Raw genomic sequence first — 23,068 nt, 5'->3', positions numbered from 1 at the left:
TTGATAGTTAGCTGAAGTTGACGGTTAGTTGGCACACAATTGAACCACCAACTCGTCTCTTCTAACCTTCAATTCCAAGCCCATCTTCTACATCATAACCAAGCCATAACACCTGCAAATTCACTCCAAAACATGAACGTTAACGAACCCGAAAGAACCTTGATATCGAAACCGGTAGCTTCAAGGCCTACAATCTCAGATTTTAGACCATTCTCTGAGCCAACTGCTGGTGCCACCAATGGTTCTCATTCTAGACCGAAGACGGGTCGGTTCAAATCGGTTATGAACTCTGCACCAACTGGCATGCTTTCTTCTCAGGTATTTCCTTGAATTGGCTCGGTTTAAAACCAAGCCGCTCGTGCTTGGTTAGTAGGGTTTTTAAGAAGTTTTAGAAACTCTTAACAAACAATTATTTTTATTTATTTTTGTATATTTAATATTGTTTATGAGTAGTTTTATCATTTATTATAGATAACTTTGTGATTACATGTATCTAATCAAGTTTATATATGCATAAATAAATATATGCGTAATAACCAAATTACATGTGTGTTAAAAATTAATTTTCATAATTTGTAATCATAAAATTACATATGATAAGTAACTTCAAATAAACTATTTTTCATAACTGTAATCATAAAATTACATATAATAAGTGACAAAATTACCATCAAACAAAACTAGTTTTAAAAAATTATAATCATAAAATTATATAATAAGTGATATAAGTACCCTAAGATAAAACTAATTTCCATAATTATTATCATAAAGTTACATATAATAAGTGATAAAAGTACCTTGAGATAAAACTAGTTTCCAAAATTATAATACTAAACTATATATAATAAGTGATAAAACTATCCTAAGAAAAAACTAATTTCCATAATTATAATCATAAAGTTACATATAATAAGTGATAAAACTACCCTAAGATAAAACTAATTTTCATAATTATAATCATAAAATTACATATAATAAGCCAAAGAACTAGCATCAAATAATATTAATGTATAAAAATGTTTGAAAAATGCTTGATTGTTAAGAGTTCGATCTTAAAGTTCGTAAGTAATTTGGGAGTTCTGAAATAAACCTCGTCATATATATATATATATGCGTGTGTGTTTTGAACTATAAAATGGTAACTTAATATGTATTTATTAAATATCCTTTTCAAGAACCAAGCTGAGACTAAGCTTGGCCTGGCTCAGCTCGTGAACAGCCCTAGCTACTTATTAAGGTTCCTTAATTTCAGGCAGAGTTAACTGGAACTCAATCATTCCATTTATCTGATAAGATATTGAAATCAAACCACACGTCTCAATTGCTATATAAACCATTGGCAAAAACAGTATCAAGAGCAGCCATCAGTTTATTGGCAAACATGGTTAGTTTTTTACTATTTACATTCTGGTATTTATTATACTATCATTAACTGTAATGTTTTAGGAAACATCTAATGCAAGTCATGAACAAGCATCAGCTTATAATCTTGCATCACAATCAAAGAAGTCTGCAAACAATAGGCGATCGCAGTTATGCACGAATAATATCGACGAGTCTTCTTATGATGGTTATAACTGGAGGAAATACGGACAAAAACAAGTGAAAGGAAGTGAATATCCAAGAAGTTATTATAAATGCACGCACCCGAATTGTATGGTAAAAAAGAAGGTTGAAAGATCAATAGATGGGAAAATAGCCGAAATTGTGTATAAAGATGAGCATAATCATTTAAAGCCTATGGTTCCTAGGCGCCATGCGTTTGATGGGACTAGTGAAGATGTAAACCGCGAGTTTCCAAATAACCTGGTTGATTATGATGATGAAGTCGTTGGATCGTCTTCACGTTTGACCAATTCGGTCAAAGTCAAAGAATCTAACCATCATGGTTCAAGTGAAGGATTTGATGCTAGTACTCCAACTCCTCGGGTTAAAAAAAGGTACGGTTAGTCATACTTAATGTGGCTAAATTTTTCATTTTAATTTAGCGCAGCCCAATTCAGCCCATTCATAAATAAACAGGTTCAAACTAGGGGTGTGCATGTGTCGGTTTTGGGCTAAAATGAATCAAAAACCGAAAGTTAGTTTTTGAGTTCTTAACCGTTTGGTTTCGGTTTTACCATTTGGGCCAAAAAAATGGCCCAAAAGAATGAATGATTATTAATTTTTTTTTAATAAATGATTATTTGATTACTATGCATTTAGGCTAAAATACTTGGGTTACACTGTTTATTAAATTCTTATAAATTACTTAACATTCAAAATTAAAAATGAAAATCCATACATAATTTGGTTCGGTCCAGTTTTTTGGTTTTTATTACATACAAAACTAAAATCTACTAAATTTTGTGTTTTGAGTTGGTATTTTCTTTTAAAGTACCCATTTTAGTCAGTTCTTTAGTTCACTTAAATTTAAATGTATAGTTTAATAATCTTGTTTTTCTTTCTGGTTATAATGTTAATAAAAAGCTAGTTTTTAACTCAAAAGATCACATGCTTATGCAATTAAGTTTAAGCCCATTTATTGTTTTCTTGCAGGAGAAATTTTAGTCAATCAACTGAAACACACGGTGAACGTGTACAAGAGCCTCGGGTTGTAGTCCATGACGGCAATGATTCAGAAGCAACATCAGACGGTTATCGTTGGAGAAAATACGGGCAGAAAGTTGTCAAGGGAAACCCTTATCCAAGGTTTAATATTATTACATTATAAGTTTACTAGAAGTATACTTTATGCTTATTTGGTGAATGAGTTTATGCTTTTAACTTGTGCAGAAGTTACTACCGATGCACAGGCGATAAATGTGAGGTCAGGAAACATGTGGAAAGAACATCAGATGATCCAAGTGTTTTTATTACAACATATGAAGGTAAACATAATCATGAAATGCCAATCAAGAAAGCTAATTAATTGCTATGCTAAACTCTGGTGTATGTAATAAGTTAGCGTCGCATAGCAAATAAAACATCCGAAAATGGTTCGGGTTTTATTGCAGCTTGTGGCACTGGGCTAAATATATAAGAGCACCTTGTTCCATTAGGCTCTTTGTAATTTTTAAGATATTTAATTGTCTGCAATAGCCAATAAGTTAACATTTATGTATCTAACAATGTGTAGCAAAAATAAATAACAAACCAAACGCCCCGTCCCTACTTTCATATATCGTGCCATCTCTTTCGACTGTTAATCGTGTCTAGTTAAATTGATCAATCTGAACATGACTCATATAATTTTTTCATGTAAAATCAACCCTAACGCGTGCACACTTAAAATCATGTTACATGAGCACAACTTGTTTAACTTATTTTTTTTTTAATCAAGTAATAGATAGCGGTTATTGTAATCAAGTAATCATAACAATCAATAATACAATCGAGGTTTAGACTTGAAATTTGATTGTCCTTCGGTAAGTTCTTACAAGTGTTTCATTAAACCATACTAAATGTTTGAAAAAGTTCATCAAGTAGTAATCAAGTTTTTGAAGTGTCAAAGTACGTCTACTAAATATTTTGGTTGCGTGAACACGAGTTTTAAAGTCCACATTAAGATAACCTTTTACACGTGGAATAACAAGATATTACATGAACATTGTATTCCTTAATACCATCATCACATTAAGGTTTTGTCTCTCTAAACAATTTTAATCAACGAAGTTCAACAAGAACCGTCTCTTATAATTTACTCTTGTTTACTCGGATTGACAAAACTAATGTACCTATAAGTTTGGTTTTACACATTTATGAAGTAGATGATGTTACAACAAAGCTCGTTTGGTGTGGAGTCTTTTGTTTTATTGTAATAAATTATAACAAATGCTTGGTAGGCGTTGATCATTTCAAAAGATAATCTCTACAGTGATCACTGGACTCTTTGATAAAAATCGAGAAAAATCCAGCGAGTAAACATATTGAGTTAATCATCTGCTTACATCCTTGGTAGTGACCAGTGGGCTTTTGTACGGTTTCGTGTTTTTGTTTTCTCCTTTGACGTTGGGTGTTCACTTGGTTTATGCTAGTGTGTTTCATGTATGTTTACTTGTATGGAAGTAAGTAGATGTGGTGTGTGACAATCCTCGATTTCGGGTCAAATTGTATTTATTTTGTATTTGTTTTTATGTTGTAAACCGACTCGATTTATATCCCGAACATTTCAAATATATAAAATATTGGATTTTATGTTACTAAAACATTCCCGCTTGTCTAATTTGAAAAACCCCTTTTATGGATTCGAAAACGGACTTAAAACGCTCAAGATACATCAAAAATGAACTTCCGGACGCGAACCGACGTGCTGACCAGCAGCAGATCAGCAGCAGACCAGCAGCCCATTTTTTTTATTTTTTATTTTTTTGTTGTTTTGTGACTTGTCTTGACCCCTCTTGCATGCAAACCTTGATATCACACCCCATGCTTGACCCTTTCAACCCACTCTATATATACACCCCTATCCCCTTCATTAATCCTTGCTCATTCATCTCTTTCTCTTCCAATTCTCAAGCATTCAAAGGTGTTCTTTCTATTTTTTTTGGCAGTTTGACTTTTCAAAGTCAAACTAACCATAGTCTTACATTATAATCAACTTGTTAACACTTATTTATACTTGAAGATTGTTATACAACATATATATAATAGCACCCTTTGTACCTTCGGTGGGCATTTCTCCGGTCTCGGTCGGTTAAGTGTCCGGCCCATAAGACAAAGCTACATGGAGGACTCGTAGTAGTCCTTGATTATATATATTTTCCGCACCTAACTATCAAACTAGTTATACTTGTTTAACTTCTGCTCATTTTAGTTTTATTTTACATTTTGAGTTCCATGGTTATGGGTTTGTAGAGACTAGCCTCGGTTATTCCGTAAATAGCTCCAAACCGGAAGCCGAACTCTTGTTTACTAGTTTGTTTAAATAGTTGTATAAACATGTTTTATGTAAGATTTGAGTTTCTAAAATCATTTTAATTAGTTCCATGGTTATGGGTTTGTAGAATCTAACCTCGATCTTATCCCGAAACAAGATCCGAACCGGAAACCGAACTTTCGTTTAAAGACTTTGTTGTTGACTTTTTGTATGTAAAACTTTGGTATTATTATTTATAAATTATTTTACAAGTTCTATGATGTTTGGACATGTGGTAACCATTCTTGGCCTTATTCCAAGATAAAAAACCGAACCAAACCGAGCTAAACCAAGTTTACTCGCTTAAGACACACAAGTGTGTTTTTAACCATTAAAGCTTATATATTTCTTTAAAAATACTTTATAAACTGATTTTAATTATTTTCACAAAGTACTCGGAATGTTGAATCCAACTTGATCCTATAACAAAGTTTGGACCGACTAAACCGAACACTCGATTAACGGACGTTGTTAGTTCTAAAACAATAGAACTACATACTTGGTTAAGTCTCTTTAAGATTTATTGAGTTATCTCATACATTTATTATTTTGGGAAAGTTGACTTTGGGTTTGGTCAAGTCACCAAGAGCCGAACCGACCACCCGAACACTCGTTAAAACCCGTTTTAGTATCTATATTATAAAGGGACTTGTTTTCTTGCATTTTTACCCACCTTATTACTTAACATAGGTTGAGTAAAATTAAGGGCTAGATACTTTAACCCGGTTTAGAGCAAACTTACATTTTTAAAGGACTATTATTATAATTACTTAAATATTTACATTTTAAACCTTGAACTTTAAATTGTTTATATTTCTTATCATTTATTTTCATTTAAAGACTTCCAAGACAACTTTTCTAATACAAGACTTCTTCTCCTTTAGGCTTCGTTCGTTAAACTCATCGTTTCGATTAATCTCCAAATCATCAAATCTTTCAAGTTTATTACTTGAATATGAGTACTTTCATCCCCCGTTTTCACTCTTTTATATTTTGGGGGTGACATTGCAAACTTATTCAAATCCAAATGATTTATACTTGAGTCTTAAACCACAAACTTTATTGTATGCTTCACTTAAATAAATGCTCGATTTGGTGATTATATGCTTATATGCTTAAGTGCTAATGTGTTTACCGCTTTTGGATGGTTGATTCATAAATCCGAGTATATCTGACATCCCCTTATAGAAAGGTATCGTTAATGTATTCTTATTAACGATTTCATACAAAATCCGAGTATATTTGGCATCCCCTTATAGAAAGGTGTAGTTAATGTATTCTTATTAACGATTTCATTTATCTAAATTGTTGCTATTATTTATTGTTTTGTATACAAGTTGTGGAATTTCATATTATATATCTATTGTTCAAAAACTATGAAATTGCTCACCAACCTTTGTGTTGACAAAATCTATTTATGCAATGTTACAGGTTTGACTTTAGGTTGACTCGAGGACTTGAAGGAAAAAAAACGTTATCAAGACTATTAGGATATTAGCAAAACAAACAATATATTATTTACTATGATTTGAATTCGGTTATTGTATGAACAAGTTATGTGACTCTTTGTGTTTTTATGAATTTAAATGAGTTGATTAAATATTGTCACTTAATAGTGTCGTGTGCGATGAACAATCGGTTGCGCCCCGACGTTTCCGTCATGGTCGGGGTGTGACAGATTGGTATCAGAGCCCATCGACTATAAGATTGGTGGTTAGACGTAACGACCTAGTATAGTTTAGGCTTTAGGGTCCTTATACGTGTTTACCCTACTTGATTGTTTATTGCACTTATTTATTTATAAACTTGATTAAAATTCATTTTTAAATCATAAATGTACACATACACAAAGTTTCATAGTATTCTAAGGTATCCTTACCTTAAATCGCAAAACATTAGTTTTTTTTATTATGTTTTATGGATCACAAGCTTAACTTGGATTCCGTTGTTTAAAATCTCCTTAAAGATCGGCTCTATAATATTCGTTGCGATGACCGTAGGGACTGAACACTTGGAAACGGCCTTTTGACAAAAAGATTCCAAGAATCGAAGGTGATATACTTACCTGGGAAGGTCGAGTTTAAGTGTTTTTTTCTAGGCCAAACGACTGACGTTATATGAGACGACAACTTTAAGTAGTCGAATGCAAGTGTTCCGGTTGCCTCCATATTTTGGTGTTGAAAACATGAAAGCCACGGTGATACGTGGACTAGTGTTTTTGACATCTCGTTGTATCTCCGTTTGATTATATGTTATTATCGCAATTTGAGTCAACGACATAAAAGACGCGGTGATACGTGCATATGTTCGACTCCATATATATATTACATTTATATACAAATTTTATTGTCGGGATATCAAATCATGGTGGTTCATGTACGACTTTCCCGACTATATGTAAATTTCTATACTTCAAAACCCCCCAATTTTTAAACTCCAAAACTTTGAAACATATACTTATACACATTTTATTATTTGGTTTATGTACAAACTTTAAAAAAATAAATAAATAAATAAAAATTTCTTACTAACATCTCATCCTCACTAACTCTAGGAATTCACAATCAAAACTTGAAATTTTATTTTATCTTTATACACCCTCATAATTATTTCCAATTTCTTCAAACTCATTCTATTTTCTTTATAAAATTTTTTTTAGAATGCCTCCACTACGACGTCAACCACGCAAGAACTCCAACCGGCGTATGGCATCTTTCGTCGTCAAGCAAATGGCCGCTGTGATTCCCGAACTACTAACCCAACTTCAACTATCCAACCTCCTCCCGTTGCACCTTCCGTTGTTGCACCCGTTGAACCCAAACCCGCATCCTACACTTATAAACAATTTACCGGTGCTAACCCAACCAAATTCGTCGGCACGAACTGTGCAACTACCTTGTTGCAATGGTTTGAGAAAATGGAGAGTGTGTTCCGACACAGCGAATGCCCCGAAGTGAAGAAAACTAATTTCGCTTCAAGCATGTTTGAGGAAACTGCTCTTACATGGTGGGGTAGTGTTATGCATCTCCAAGGGGCGGAAATTGCCATGGCGCTTCCATGGACCGAACTTAAGGAACTCATGATGATGAAGTTTTGTCCCAAACACGAGCTCCAAAAGCTTGAAGCCGAATTTTGGGAATTGAAACAAGAAAGTGGTGATAATGCCGCTTACTCGCTCCGTTTTCATGAATTAAGCACCCTTGTACCTCATTTGGTTACCCCGCTCGAACATAAAATCGACAAATACATCGGGGGTTTACCCATGCTAATTCGGGACTCAGTCATGAGTAGCAAACCTGAGAACCTTGAGGATGCAATTACTCTAGCCGGTGCGCTATCTGAGAACCATGTTAAGGCGGGTACCCTAACCATTAAGAAGAAAAGTGATAAAAGCAAAACCGAACCCGCACCTCAAGCCAAAGTTGACCCACCACCTCAAGCCATCAACTACTCAAACTCTTCCCGCCACAACAACAAAAAGAAACCCAAACAAAACCACCGAAACTATGCCGTTACCCAACCGCAACCGCAACAACAATCCCAAGATCCCCCACAAAATCGAAAACCCTATACCGGTACTTTTCCACTATGCAACAATTGTCAACTTCATCACCCATCTCACTTACCTTGTCGCCATTGCACCATTTGTAACCGTTTTGGCCATCTAAATAACACAGGTCGTTCCGCACAACGTACTCAACCCAACCAACCAAGAACCACTCCACAAAACACCCAAAACCGCTTTGCACCTTACCCACAAAACCCTCCTCAACAACCCCGAGCTTGCTTTAACTTTGGTGACCCAAATCATTTCCGCAACAATTGCCCACGACTCACTCTTGCAAACCAATCCCAAACCATAACCATACCCTACTATCAAACCCAAGCCTACCAAGTCCAAACCTACCAACCTCAATTTCCCCACCTCAATGCACCACTCATCCAACCCATGCAAGCCATCCAAGCACCTCCTCCTCCACCACCTCATGCACCTCAAGGAAATCCCGGTAACCAAGGACGAGCTTTTATGATGAATGCTAATCAAGCTCAAGTGGCAAACGATGTTGTGAACGGTATGTTTTTAGTGAACGAGCATTTGGCTTCTATATTATTTGATACGGGTGCCGATAGAAGTTTTATTTCATTAAAGTTTGAATCTACTCTTGCCGTACCTCGCATTAAGCTTTCTCGACCCTTTTCTGTCGAAGTCGCCAATGGAAATTCTATCACCATAAACTCGGTCCTTCGTAATTGTTCTCTCACTCTTTGTAAGCGTAAATTCTCCATCGATCTCATTCCGATGCAAATGGGAAGTTTCGATGTCATAGTAGGCATGGATTGGTTATCTTTGCACCGTGCCGAAGTCGTTTGTTATGATAAATTCATTCGGATTCCGCTTGTCAACGGTAAAACTCTCAAGGTCTACGGAAAAATGTTTCCTAAAAGGCTCAATCTCATGTCGTGTTCTCAATCGCAAAAATACTTACGCCAAAAGTATGTTCCGTTCCTAGCCCAAGCGGTGGTAAAAGACCACAAGGAAAGAAAAATCCAAGATATCTCCATTGTTTGTGATTTCCTCGACGTCTTTCCAGATGATGTTACCGGTCTTCCACCCATTCGTCCGGTTGAATTTCGAATCGATCTTGTGCCCGGTGCAATGCCCGTGGCCAAGGCTCCTTACCGTTTAGCCCCGTCGGAAATGCAAGAGTTATCAAACCAACTCGAAGAACTTTCCGATAAAGGTTTCATTCGTCCAAGCTCTTCTCCTTGGGGCGCTCCCGTCCTCTTCGTGAAAAAGAAAGATGGCTCGTTTCGCATGTGCATCGATTATCGTGAACTCAATAAACTTACTATCAAAAATCGTTATCCTTTGCCACGAATCGACGACCTCTTCGATCAACTCCAAGGCGCAACGTGTTTCTCCAAAATCGATCTTCGATCGGGATATCATCAGTTGCGTGTTCGCGAAGAAGACATTCCAAAAACCGCATTCCGTACTCGATATGGACATTTCGAATTTTTGGTCATGCCCTTCGGGTTAACCAATGCACCCGCGGTATTTATGGATCTCATGAACCGCGTTTGCAAACCGTTTCTAGATAAATTCGTTATTGTCTTTATTGATGACATTCTCATCTTCTTTAAATCCAAAGCCGAGCATGAGCATCACTTGCGTTCCATTCTTGAACTTTTAAGGCAAGAACAACTTTATGCCAAATTCTCCAAATGCGAATTTTGGTTGGAAGAAGTTCAATTTTTGGGACATATCGTAAACGACAAAGGTATTCATGTTGATCCCGCTAAAATTGAGGCCGTTAAGGATTGGAAGACTCCATCAACCACCACGGAAATTCGATCATTCCTCGGTTTGGCCGGATATTATCGGCGTTTCATTCGAAATTTTTCCAAAAAAAATAAAAAGCACCATTGCTAGATTTTTGCGTCTGGTTATCAAGCGTTCAACCTTTGAATAGAACTTCAAAATTTAACGAAGTTCAAGCTTTTAATCCACCATTCAACATTGTCAAAGCGATGATTCAATATATATGGGCGCACTTGAATGAACTTATAGAAACCATTAAAATATTTGTAAATAACTTGAAAAGTCCAGAAAAATCTGAAAGTAATTTTTGTATGTAAGATGATTTTCAAATTCAACACTAAGTATACAATGAGGTGTCGTCAATGAGTCGTCCGAAATTAACAAACAAATGCACATTCGTTTTTGTAAGAAAAGTTCCAGGAAGCATAGCAAGTCTCTACTATTTTCGAGTCAAAGACACTCTAAAATGCTCTCACCATTTTTTTTCTCATGTCTAATATATTGCTTTAAGACAACTTTGGACTTATTGCAACATATATAAAAGTTGTAGGATAGGATAACCTCAAAAGGGCCATGGTTGATGTACAATCCAACCGTGTCAGAAATCATTTGTTCCTTTGGAAAATGTTGTTTCTGTCCTCTCTCTCTCTCTCTCTTTTTTTTGTACTCTCTCTCTCTCTCGGCAAAAGATATTGTATAGAATGAGTTTGACTATCGATTCATCAATAGAAAACCTTCTTCGACTTTTGGAATTGTCAAAGTAAGAACACATATTTATGTGAAAGTCGGGCACAGATCTATGAATAGGAAATGTTGTACTATTATCAACAGGATCTAAATTAACAATAGGCTCCCAAACACATTGAAAATTCATCTGAGCACTCTCTCTCTCTCTCTCTCTCTCTCTCTCCCCTATTTATGAATTTATTTCTTGAACAGATTGATCTTCTATTTATGAATCTATTCCTTAAACACATCGATGAAGTCCTACATATAACTTATTCTTGATTGACCAATTTATAAATATTTTATAATTTTTATCATAAAAAAGTGAAGGTAAGTGAGAACCAACATTTCATGTCATTCCTACACTTAAATACATTTGTAATAGGTGACCACTTTCTAAACTAGAAAAGTGAAATGAGCATCCTACAATGATCATGAAAAACATTATGATGTCTATCATATTATAGATAAGTTGTGCTGATCTCTACTATCTTACAGATATAAGAGTTGTAAAATAATCACTACATATCTTAGTGAAAAGTTAAAGATGCGATCAGCACATTAGTAAAGAGGTGCTTAAGACATTTGTATACTAAGAATCCTTATGAGAAAAGTTTAGTGGAGAGAAACTCTTGATTAAAGGGTAAGATTACATAAGTTGATTTGCTAACATTTACATGTCCCGTATAAATTTTCAGTTACACCAAGGTAGTGTTTTAGACTTTAGTATGCAAGAGTGACAAGCGGAAGGGAATAAACTATAATTTGAAGACAAAAGGAGGATATCTTGTTGGTCATTGGAATAAAATCATCTATTACGTAAGAAATCTTATTTCCTCAAGTCCTTTTTTTTTTCATTTCATTCCATCCTTCACTCTATTTTGTCGACATAACCACCATCCATCATCATTTGACCACCACCGGCGTCATCACCAACATCACCGTTACCACCATCTTCGTTGCCGTCATGGTCATCGCCATCACCGTATTACCATTTTTTTTGGTTTTGTAACTTTTCTTATTATTTTAGGCAAGAATATTTTTATCATTTGTATTTATTTTTTTGTTTTTTTCCACCTGTCCAACAATACAAGTGATGATCTATTCTATTTACATACATCATCAAGCAAAACTATATGAAAAGTTAATAATTCATTTCATTCGTTTTAAAACAGTAAATTCATTTCCAACTAAAATCCATTAAACTTGAATTTATAAGTATAATAATCTCATTTCATTCTCTTTTTTCATAAAAATAGAAAAAAGAAAAACTCCCAAAATGTTTTAAACCCAAGCCATGCCAAATTAATACCGACAAGTTCAATAAAAATTGACCCTACACAATTTTAAATAAAATTTATGTCAACATATAGATAAAAATAAGCATGTCTTACCGGTACATTCGAAATAATATAAAATTTTATATATTAAATGCTATAAAAGAAAAACCAAATTTAAGCAGAATTAGTTATATTAAAAAAAAATAAGAGGCCAACACATCTTTGACTATGCCAACACCTCGTTGACTATGTATTTGGAGACCTAATTCATCTTTAACCATGTGTTAGGAAGTCTAACATGTCTTGGACGACGTGTTTGTAAAATGTCGTCAAAGGCGTGCCAGATTTTCTAAAACATGGTCTAAGATGAGTTAAACGTAGGGGTGAGCAAGATAAGGGCCAGAGCCTTAAAACCCTTTTACCTGACTCGTAAAGCTCTTAATTAGACCCGAATATATAATATGGGTCGGGTAAAGGGTATTTAAATTTCACCTTAAAGGATAAAAGGGTTTCAAGGGTCCGACCCTTTTTCAAACTCTTGACCCGTTTACTAGTTTCTAGATAGATATACATCAGATTCTCGATTAATCTGAATGTAGGAAAGGCTTGTATTTTATATATGATTCATCATAAATTTTCCAACTAATAAGAAAAATAAATAAAAGGTCATACCGCTGATTGGAAACATATGTATGAAAATCACTGAATTGTTCTCTACATGTAATTTGTGAATGTGAATATTATTTGCATTAGTTCAAATGGTTGATAAACTTTCAAAGCTAGAGTTTACTATGTTATTAAATGAAAGTATAATTGTTCTAGGGTTCATATATCAAAGTCATATATGAAATATGCAACTAGTAATACAGAAAATAAGCTGCGATTACTGCTTTAAAGGGTAAAGGGTTAGACCCTTGAAACCCTTATTTATACCCGACCATTTTATTGTTTAGAGGGTAGGGTCTCGGGTCCACATTTCTTCTTAAAAGGGTAAAGGGTCCGGGTAGGGTATTAGGTAAAAGGGTAGAGTGGTCCTAGTTAAACGTATTATTTTTGGAAATCTAAAGTTTGGAAGACGAAATCTTACTAGGTTCATTTTGAGAATTTTTATTTTAAAAATAACTTATAATTTTGAAAACTTGTTTTAGTAAAAATAAAAGAAGTAGTTAAAAAGAATCATGATAATCACTTCCATTTTTCAACACTTAATATTATTATCATCGGAGTTTACCAATAAAACCCCTTTTTGTGTCTGTTGAAGTGTTGACTGCTCTTCTTCTTGTTTACAACTGTCTGTCTGGCTGTCTGCAGAGTGAAAGAAGAGAGAGAGAGAGAGAGAGAGAGAGAGAATGAGATGGTTTCCATGCTCTGGAACACCAAACAAGAAGAAGAAGAAGCGAAAGAAGAATAAACATCACGATCCGATTCAACCGTCTTCAGGTCTCCATCTCTATTTCCAGATTCCTATTTATTTCCTTATAATAATAATAATAATAATAATAACCTAAAAGCTCCATGTAATATCATTATCTTCTGATTCTATCATTTTATTGAATTTAAATGAATGATTATTATTATTATTATTGCCGATGCTGTTCATTTTGCTGTATTTGAATTGCGTGATTAGGTTCTCTGTAACTGCTTAATTCGAATAGTATTTGCCTGGGCTGGATGTGTGAATTGAATAGCTTCAGATTGTTGTTGTTTGTGTTGTTGGTGGTGGCGTTGATGTTTCTTCTGTTTTTGACCTAAAAAGTATCACATCTGCAACTACTTTTTTACAACTATTTTCTCTATCTGCAACTGCACCTACTTTTTTTGTTACTTTACGCTCCAATAGGGCTCCACCTCGGCTTGGTTTGACTCACGGGAGTTCGAGCTTCGCTCATTACGTGCTCTTTTTTTAAACTTGGCTTGTGAGTTGTTTTTTCAAGCTCGCCTTGGGATCAGTTCGTTTGTTTATTAAATTAATTTATATACGTTTTTAATTATTTTTATATGTTTTGAAAAAAAAACCTTAAACGAGCTAAGGCTCAACTGTGCAGTGTAAAATTAATACATACAAGTGCAAAAGAGGTAAAACTTAAAACTACACAAGGCTCGTTAAGGCTTGATGAGCCTAAATGAGTTTCTCGTACAAAGCTTGAGCGCGGGCTTGATAGCTAAACTAGCTTTATCTGAGGCTCGGACTCGAAAAAGTTCGGCTCTTTTCATGGTTTCTATCGATCCGAGCTCGAGTGGCTCGCGAGCTGCCTAGCTTGTTAAGGCTTGACAGGCCTAAATGAGCCAGGCTCGATAATACAATAACTAAACGAGCTGTATTTGAGGCTCGAGCTTGGGCTTGATAAGACGATAACTAAACGAGCTTTATTTGAGGCTTGGCTCGAGCTCGAAAAAGCTCAGCTTGTTTGCAGCTTCTTATCGATCTGAGCTTGTGTAGCTCACGAGCATCTCGCCTTGTTTGCACCTCCCTCTAGGTTCAACTGTTACACTAAATTTTCTAGGTTTTGATGACATATCATGATCATCTTCTTTACATACTCTAGACCTGCTAAGAATGCCATGATAAGTTATTATTTGTGTAGTTTTAATTTGATAATTTTTTTGTTCTTTGTTACTTGTGTTTTAGAGAGCATTAGGTCAAATCCATTGTTCAAACCAAAGGAAGTGATCAAAGATGGAGGATCAGATCATCTTGCTGCGCAAACGTTCACATTTCGTGAATTAGCAGCTGCAACCAAGAATTTTAGAGATGATTGTCTTCTTGGAGAAGGTGGTTTTGGTAGAGTTTATAAAGGGCGACTTGAAAGTTCAAATCAGGTTAGTTCAGCTTCAAAAACCATAAGTTTATTTATGTTTGTAGATGCTTAATAATTATATTAGTAATTGGCCATTGGTGTAGATTGTAGCAATCAAGCAACTGGATCGAAATGGGCTACAGGGAAACCGTGAGTTCCTAGTGGAAGTGTTGATGCTGGGTTTACTTCATCACCCGAATCTTGTGAACTTAATTGGTTATTGTGCTGATGGAGATCAACGATTACTGGTTTATGAATACATGCCTTTAGGATCTCTAGATGACCATCTCCATGGTAATAATGACATTATTTGCAAAAAAATGTTTATATATATGCATACATATAATTACTAACTTGAATGAATAGTAATATCCAAGTTCCATGGCATAAGTTCTTAAAGCTAACTTTTTTAATGTTTCAATTTCATCGGGTTATACTAAAATAATTTACATCTTTGACCCATTTAATTATTAAATAAAATTTTATTTGCCATTTAATTTTATTATTCTCAAATAACTTGCATTAATTAACATTAAAAAAAACTAAATTTTCTGTTGTCTTTAGTTTTTTCTTTTCTCAACGTTATGATATGATTTTATTGAAAACAAAGTTGTATTCAAAATAAAGTATTTCTTGTATCGGAAACTATACCGAGTACCGGTACCATACTGGCACTGTAACGAACCAAAATGGATATCGACCTGCAACCAAACCGATATCAACGGAACAACATCGGTGCCTGTATTCATTTTTATTGTTTGGTTTCCGATTTTGAAATATTACACTTATCACTGAATTTGATTTTTCTCTAATAACTCGCATTCGGATTTTGGATATATTTTTGAAAATCTAAGTACAGCGGTTATGTTTAATCTTTGAAGTATACTGAAAACAGAGTTTTATTCAAAATAAAATACTTTTTTCCGAACTGATACCGGGCGAACAACATTTATGTTTCGATGTATATTTCGTGTCTTGCAGACCCATCACCTGGTAAAAAACGACTCACTTGGAACACGCGAATGAAAATCACTACTGGAGCTGCTACAGGGCTCGACTATCTACACGATAAAGCGAGTCCACCAGTCATTTACCGCGACTTAAAATGCTCAAACATATTACTTGGTGAATCATACCACCCAAAACTATCTGATTTCGGGTTGGCTAGACTGGGGCCCGTTGGGGATAATACACACGTTTCTACACGTGTCATGGGTACATATGGTTATTGTGCTCCCGAGTATGCGATGACTGGACAGTTGACTTTAAAGTCAGATGTTTATAGTTTTGGTGCTGTGCTTTTGGAGATTATTACAGGCAGGAAAGCCATTGATAACTCTAAAACTGGAGTGGAGCAGAATTTGGTTGCATGGGTAAGTGATGTTGACTACATTGTTGACCATAAAATATGGTTGTTCGTAAAGTTCATGGCTTGCTTGAAAAATCTCGTTTGTGAATGAGCCGAGCCAAGCCGACTTGGTTTATAAACGAGCCGAGCCTGAACCCGTTGGCTCTGCTCATGGCTCACTTGTTAAGCGTTTCATTATCTCGTTCGTTTGGCTCGTTTAAACTAAACCCAAGTTTTAATATATAACTTTTGCATTATGTGTATGTGAACAAACTGTGTCTAAAAAATGTGCCAAGAAATGTTTTTTTTTTCTTTCTATATATCAATGTGTAAAAAATAAACAATTACAAAAATAATTATTTTTAAAAAAATTACGGCCTGGCAAGCCATGAGCTAGCTTGAGCTTTTTATGAGCCAAGCTCGAGCTCAACTTTCCAGTTTGTTAAATAAATGAGCCTAGCCAAGAGCCCGAGCACAACATGGCTCGGCTCTACTTGCCTCGTTTACAACCCTACTGTAAAAGCACGAAATTTAATTATTGTCATACATGATATTATTAGGCGAGACCGTTGTTTAAAGACAGAAGGAAGTTTAGTCAGATAGCGGATCCGCTGCTGCAAGGTCAGTATCCAGCCCGGGGTTTGTACCAGGCTCTTGCGGTTGCAGCCATGTGTGTCCAGGAACAACCGAACATGCGCCCAGTTATGGCCGATGTGGTTACGGCTTTGAGCTACCTTGCTTCACAGAAATATGACCCTGAAACTCAACCGAACCAAAACTCTCAGTGGTCACCTTCTACGCCTCCTAGATCAAAACGAGACAGTGACAAGAAACAGAATGGCGGCAGTGGGAGTGGCAGTGGATCGGAGAAAAATCAAACCAAAAGATTTTTCTGAAATTCATTGGCAATGCCGTCTTTTGGTCTTTTATCTCTCTGAAGTATGACTATACTGAGGTATGTGGTATGCGTTAGAAGGGGATTACATTTCAATATTTTCTAAGTTAATAGAAAATAGAGTTACATTTTTCAGCGTTTAGGTATGTGCCAATTTGCAGGCTGTGTGTTCTTAAGCGAAGTCAACTACAAAAAAACATCATTTGTTTGAAAAGTTGTCACACGTTACTCCTTTATAGGAACCGCTGTTAAAAATTCTGTTATTCTTTTACAAAATGATTATATTGCCTTTACACATAAAGGACGAAATGCTAAAAATGTGTAATTTTGATAATGGTTTACTTTTCTATTTCTTTCAACACCGGTTAGTGGAAAGGATTGTGAAAATTACGCATTCTGTCCTTTAGGTGTAAGGGTAAAACAGTCATTTTGTCAAAAATTAACAAAAATTTTTACCACCAGTTACTGGAAAGGGTGTAATATGTTACGACTTTTCAAATTAAGGATTTTTTTTAATTAAATTAGTTTTAAGGACATAACTTTTAAGCTGGTATATACCTAAAGGACGAAAGGTGTAATATCCGCTTTTACAAGTGGAGGTGGCAAAACCGATCACATTTGAGACGAGCTGTGTAACTTATACTTGCTGTTTACTTGAAAACAGGTTTCTGTTAAGAGTAGGCACGAGTTTGGAAAAACTAGTCAGATCATGGTCGATCGAGTTGGTGTTTATTTTTGGTGGTGGTCAGTTATGACGGGTGGCGGGTTTAGTATGAGGCTTTGGTTGGTAATGTGTAGATGCACTTGTGTATGTGTTTGTAAGGTGTTAACCTGTCCATGTAGTATTTATTAATGCTATAGAAAGGCTTTTGGGGAATATATAAGATACCCCCTATAAAGAATCATCTTTTTGCTTAGATTGTTTCCAACTTTATGGTGTACAGATCATTATACTATATATGTAACAGAACATCTGTTTTACTTTTGTTTTGAGAAAGCTTTGTAGTTTGTACAACTGGACGCGGTGCACCGACAGGATGTCATGCTACCATGGACCATCTAGGCTACAAAAAAGTGTAGATGACATCATCAATCTCTTTGTGGCCATATTTAGGAAAAAAAAAACGCAACCTTGGTGAAGTATGGCTACGGTGTTTTTAATTTTTTTCAAAATTTTGAGGTCTTGAGAAATTGTGTATGATATTTCGAAGTTTTTACTATTCATCCAAATAATCTTTTAATTTTTAAACAAATAAGTACTTGATTTCTTGTTAGAATGGTTATTGTGTAATCTCAGTTCATACATTTGAGATAAGCTTGAGAGCCTGATCGACCTAACACCCCTGTCTCCTCGTTTAACTCAATATGCCCTTCCCTCCGCTCTCGTTTGTGTTTGGCAGTAATCACTCTAGAAAGAGATAGTAGTGGCCTCGAGAGCAATAGAGAAGCCGAGAGGTGGTTGGATGATGGTAACGTGTAGCTATTAGTGTCATTGTCAAGCTGTATTGATGGCATATCAATGAGTTGTGATTAGAGTTGGTTTTTTTTTTTGGGGGGGGGGGGGGGGGGGGGCGGGGTCCAAGCAACAACAGCTCGCACTTGAGCTTACGACGATCAGACAGTTCGTATATGCGGGCTACTAACTACAAGAGGTAAAACTTTATGAGTGAAGCTTTGGGCTATGCTTTATTGTAGATCTTGAGTTAGTCGATTATTGCTTTATTCAAATTTAGTACAACTAATTGTGAGAAGTCACAAATATATGACTTTTAAGAAGCGAGACGTTGTTGAAACTTGAATAGTCGATTAACCAGATGAAATGACTAAGGTGAGATTCTACTAAAAATATTGTATGCAAAACCAAACGTAAGTAGGAAATTGCAAGAAATTGAATAAACATAAAAGATTTTCAACACCAGTATCCATTATATATATATATATATATATAGAGGTTAAGTATAAAATGAAAACCCATTTGAGTTGTGAAAACTCTAGAAACTCATTCTCAACCACATGTTTTTAATTAATGTTTAAATCTTGTTGTCTACAATTAAAGTGAATAAAAAATGTAAATATAAATATAACTTTTTTTCTCTCCTGAAAACATATATAAAAATTATTAAAAAAATGTTAAAAAATAGCAAAACATTTTTTTTTATGTTTCGATGTTTTGTATTAAATGTTACAACATATATTACATGTAAAAAATAAAATAAAACGATATTACATAAGGTTTTCACGGGTTTTCACAACTCAAGTGGGTTTTCATTTTAATCTTACCCTGTATATATTACAATTTGCAACTTACATATGCATTATTGTTTGTACATTATGCTTTGTAGGTTGCATCTTACTTTGTTTTTTCATCTTTTTTTTTTTTGATACTTTTAACCAAATAGTTTTCATCTTTTACACTAAATCCCAATACTTTTTTTCACTTTCAACTTTGATTACTTTTCATTTTTTACAAATTTTTGGTTTACAATTCAATCTAAATTTTTCGAGTTAACACGCTGCGTTGTGGTCCAATGTTTTTACCTCTATTTTCCTGTCTAATGGCCGCGTTGTGTTTTACGTTTTGGTCTCATTTTTGCGCATTGACAGGCCAAACGGATTGCATGGTTCTACGTTTTTACGTCAACTTTCGTTCGGTTTTATTTTTACGTTCTTTATTTCTATTTCTTTTGTTTTACAAGCTTTTTCCGGGTGGTAGTTGCTGACGCATTTTTACGACAATTTTGAATATCTGTATTTGTGCGAAAAACATTTCAAAACCAAGTATTCGAAATTTATAATCCCAAACACCCCCATCAAACCCTCTTCATTCAACTCAATGGCGACGACCATCCAGAGAAGCCACTAGACAACACAGTTCCCCGTCACAACCACTACTAAAGATACGGTGACCGATAATAATAATAATAATAATAATAATAATAATAATAATAATAATAATAATAATAATAAAAACAACGAAGGTGAGTCAGATACTCAGAAGAAGGTTCGCCGAGCCGAGCGGTTCGGCTTGCCGGTTCAGTTTTCCGAGCAAGAGAAACGCAATTCTCGAGCCGAAAGGTAAAATATGTGAAGCTAGGGTTTCTGGTTTTGTATATGTGGATGTGATTTTATGATTATTGTTTCAAATGATGTCAGTTTGAAGGATTAGGGCTAGGGTTTAAGTTTTTTGCAATATGACCAGAATACATAGGTTAGTGGATACTGATTCTGCTATTTTTGCTGAGAGTGCTGGTTAACCTAGGGCTGCAAACGAAAACGAGCCAAGCCTGAGTGGCTGAGCCTCAAATAAAGCTCGTTTAGTTATCGATCCCGAGCTCTCAAGTCTTGTATGGGAAGTTCCTTTAGGCTCGTTGAGTTTTGTGTGATTTTAAGTTGGACTTCTATATATTAATTTCGCATTGCATAACCGAGCTTTGGCTCGTTTAAGATTGTTTTGAGGGTTTGTTCAAAATGTATAAAAATAATTGAAAATGTATATAAATTATTAAATATACTCAACAAGCCCAGGTCGAACTTGAAAAGAGCTGAGCTTCAGCTCTTGTAATTCAAAACGCGTCGAGCTGGATTGACTCAGTTTATATGCATCCCTAGGTTAAGAATGGCTTCTCCTGGTGTTGAATCATCCAAATTGACTGTCTAATTCTGTTTTCTCCATTTTCACTGACTCACAACAGAGCATTTGATGAGTCAAAAGTTTTATATGGTATTGTGGTTTTGTACTTTATATTAAGAGGTATTAATTTGTCTCACTGGATTTACCTTTAAGAGTTGATTACAAAGTCATTGTTTATTGTGATATATATTTCTGTAGGTGCAGTGTGCTGGCACATCTATTTTGCTTATGCTTCATTGAATAGTTCTGTAGGTGCGGTTGATCAGCAAGTTATATATCTTTTATTCTTTACTTTTCTAAAGGGACTAGATAAAAGTTTTAGTTTTGAAGATCGTTATGCACCAGTTATTGACTTATTGTTCTCAGTAAAGTGCTTTTAACAATTTTTGCTTTTTGACTGAAACACATGTATCTCTTGTGATATTTACTTTTTAAAAGGGCCAGGATACTTGAAATGTTATACTTTTGAAGATCTTTCAGCACCGGTTGTTGACTATTTTTCTCTTTAATGTGCCTTTGGACTTATGATGATTATGCACACTTGCTTTTCATGACTAAAACACATGTGATTTATTTGTAAAGTTTGAATGTATAATGTGATTTTGTATCGTCATAATCCTTCTATTTGATCTTTAACTTAACCACATGTTTTAAGTTTTAACTCTCTTGTGATTGCGCCTATTTGTATTATAGGTTTGGTACGGCTGGTACAACATCTGGGACACAAGGGTCGGATGCCACAAAAAATGGCGAGGAGTTAAAGCGGAGGGCTAGAGCAGAGAGGTTATTAACTTCATGCTTTTAAACCATTCTGTATAATTTTTCTTAAACTATAATTATTACTGTCTCGTTTGTTAACAGATGATTATATTGCTCTGTTACTCAGATTTGGTATCACAAAATCAACGCCTAGTGAAGAAGAAGAGAAAAAGAAGGCTAGACTTTCTAGATTTGGATTATCTTCGAGTTCTGATCCTATAGAAGAAGAGAAAAAGAAAGCAAGGGCACTTAGGTAATTAGTTTATCAGCAATATCAATTTCTATCTATGTTATAAGTCTTGAACAGTAATCTGAAGTATTATCCATTTATCCTACAGATTTTCAGCAACACCCGTAACTGGAAATGGAAAAATTGAACCGGTACGTCTTTTTAAACATGTGAATTTGTAAAATATAAATATATATGTGCTTTTTCATCAGCTAGATTTTGTATCCTTTTAAACAGAAGGCAGCCATTGCTGGCAAGGCAGGGGGAGAGGCTTGAGGCCTGTACTCTGTCTTTTTTCAGTAAGACCCGTGTTTGATTTTTTTTTTGTCATAGTTTTGACTGATTTCGCATTTGATGGCTGACACGTGTGTTTGTTGATTTTGCAGTTATGGTGCTTCTTCATGTATTAGGTGTAGTGAGAATTAGTAAAGCTAGCATGCCAGACATAATTAATAGCGATATCCCCGTGTCTTCTAAAACTAAAACGGATATAAAAAGTAGTCATTAGGAAATAATCAACGTCTTTTATTCGGAGAATATGAGATCTCACTATCGAGCCTAGCATCATCATGTTCATGATTTTTGGTGAATCCAGGTATTTTGAGTTATTGTTTTGCTATTAAATGTTTTGATGCATGTTCAGATAATGTTTGTTGCATATCCGGGCTGTATTTCATGCACCAAGAATCATGGCCATATGATGTTAGATTAAATTTTAATCAGTTTACTATATCTCTGGTTAAAACTTGAATGTTTGATTATAATGGTAGAATGCAACGGGTTGGTTATTTGGTTGAGACACTGGGGGGAGGAGATTGCCATTAATTTTGTCAGGCTGTTAGTTCTATTTGATTTGTAGGTAGGTGTTTAGTATGAACTGTAGCAAACAAGGACTGTTAATTGACAACCTTGGTTATGTTTATGTGTACTCTTATTGTTTTGATGTCTTTTTTGATGTACAACAATAATCTCTTGATTGCATGTATAAGTTTTTCTTTAACTAAGCGTACTATAAAGGTGTTTTGTGTTCTGATTAAACGGTTTTTAGGTCAAACTAATGGTGATTGTTGTCTTTGTAAACTCAATCAAAGTGTTAACGAAACCAATCTTTTAGTATTTAGTGCTAACGGCCACTGCCTCCTTTGAAGCTATTTTATCCGGTTCAGCCTGTCAAATGAGATA

General features: G+C 35.0%; 2 protein-coding genes and 1 long non-coding RNA gene across 3 annotated transcripts; all 3 read left to right on the top strand.

Annotated features, from left to right (window-relative positions):
• The first annotated feature begins 92 nt into the window (after positions 1-92).
• On the top strand, positions 93-2,911 carry LOC143631207 (WRKY transcription factor 44-like). Its single transcript, XM_077100064.1, has 5 exons — positions 93-318; positions 1,253-1,384; positions 1,447-1,940; positions 2,539-2,691; positions 2,776-2,911. The coding sequence occupies exons 1-5, from the start codon at positions 133-135 to the stop codon at positions 2,909-2,911; spliced, it is 1,101 nt and encodes a 366-aa protein (XP_076956179.1). The 5' UTR covers positions 93-132.
• Positions 2,912-13,513: 10,602 nt separating this feature from the next.
• LOC143631127 (putative serine/threonine-protein kinase PBL7) lies at positions 13,514-17,311 on the top strand. The gene is made up of 6 exons (XM_077099999.1): positions 13,514-13,529; positions 13,567-13,666; positions 14,856-15,046; positions 15,129-15,318; positions 16,006-16,397; positions 16,933-17,311. Exons 2-6 carry the CDS (start codon positions 13,576-13,578, stop codon positions 17,266-17,268), a joined length of 1,200 nt encoding a protein of 399 aa, XP_076956114.1. The 5' UTR covers positions 13,514-13,529; positions 13,567-13,575; the 3' UTR covers positions 17,269-17,311.
• A 4,471-nt stretch (positions 17,312-21,782) lies between these two features.
• LOC143631075 (uncharacterized) lies at positions 21,783-22,364 on the top strand. Its single transcript, XR_013153294.1, has 4 exons — positions 21,783-21,910; positions 21,996-22,038; positions 22,124-22,185; positions 22,273-22,364. It is a non-coding gene; the product is annotated as an uncharacterized LOC143631075 (long non-coding RNA).
• Positions 22,365-23,068: the final 704 nt, after the last annotated feature.

Source organism: Bidens hawaiensis, unplaced genomic scaffold (genome assembly GCF_021521415.1).
Source record: "Bidens hawaiensis isolate Kalapana, Puna unplaced genomic scaffold, B.hawaiensis_p1.1 tig00000055_1, whole genome shotgun sequence".
In the NCBI taxonomy this organism is placed as follows: Eukaryota; Viridiplantae; Streptophyta; class Magnoliopsida; order Asterales; family Asteraceae; genus Bidens; species Bidens hawaiensis.
Note: the sequence above shows the minus strand (reverse complement) of the source record. Positions and strands in the feature narration are given on the sequence as shown.

Coding starts and splice junctions, on each gene's coding strand:
- LOC143631207 (XM_077100064.1), top strand. CDS start 133: ATGAACGTTAACGAACCCGAAAGAACCTTGATATCGAAACCGGTAGCT. Junction 319..1,252: donor CTGGCATGCTTTCTTCTCAG/GTATTTCCTTGA, acceptor CCTTAATTTCAG/GCAGAGTTAACTGGAACTCA. Junction 2,692..2,775: donor AAGGGAAACCCTTATCCAAG/GTTTAATATTAT, acceptor TAACTTGTGCAG/AAGTTACTACCGATGCACAG.
- LOC143631127 (XM_077099999.1), top strand. CDS start 13,576: ATGAGATGGTTTCCATGCTCTGGAACACCAAACAAGAAGAAGAAGAAG. Junction 13,667..14,855: donor TCCGATTCAACCGTCTTCAG/GTCTCCATCTCT, acceptor CTTGTGTTTTAG/AGAGCATTAGGTCAAATCCA. Junction 15,047..15,128: donor GACTTGAAAGTTCAAATCAG/GTTAGTTCAGCT, acceptor CCATTGGTGTAG/ATTGTAGCAATCAAGCAACT.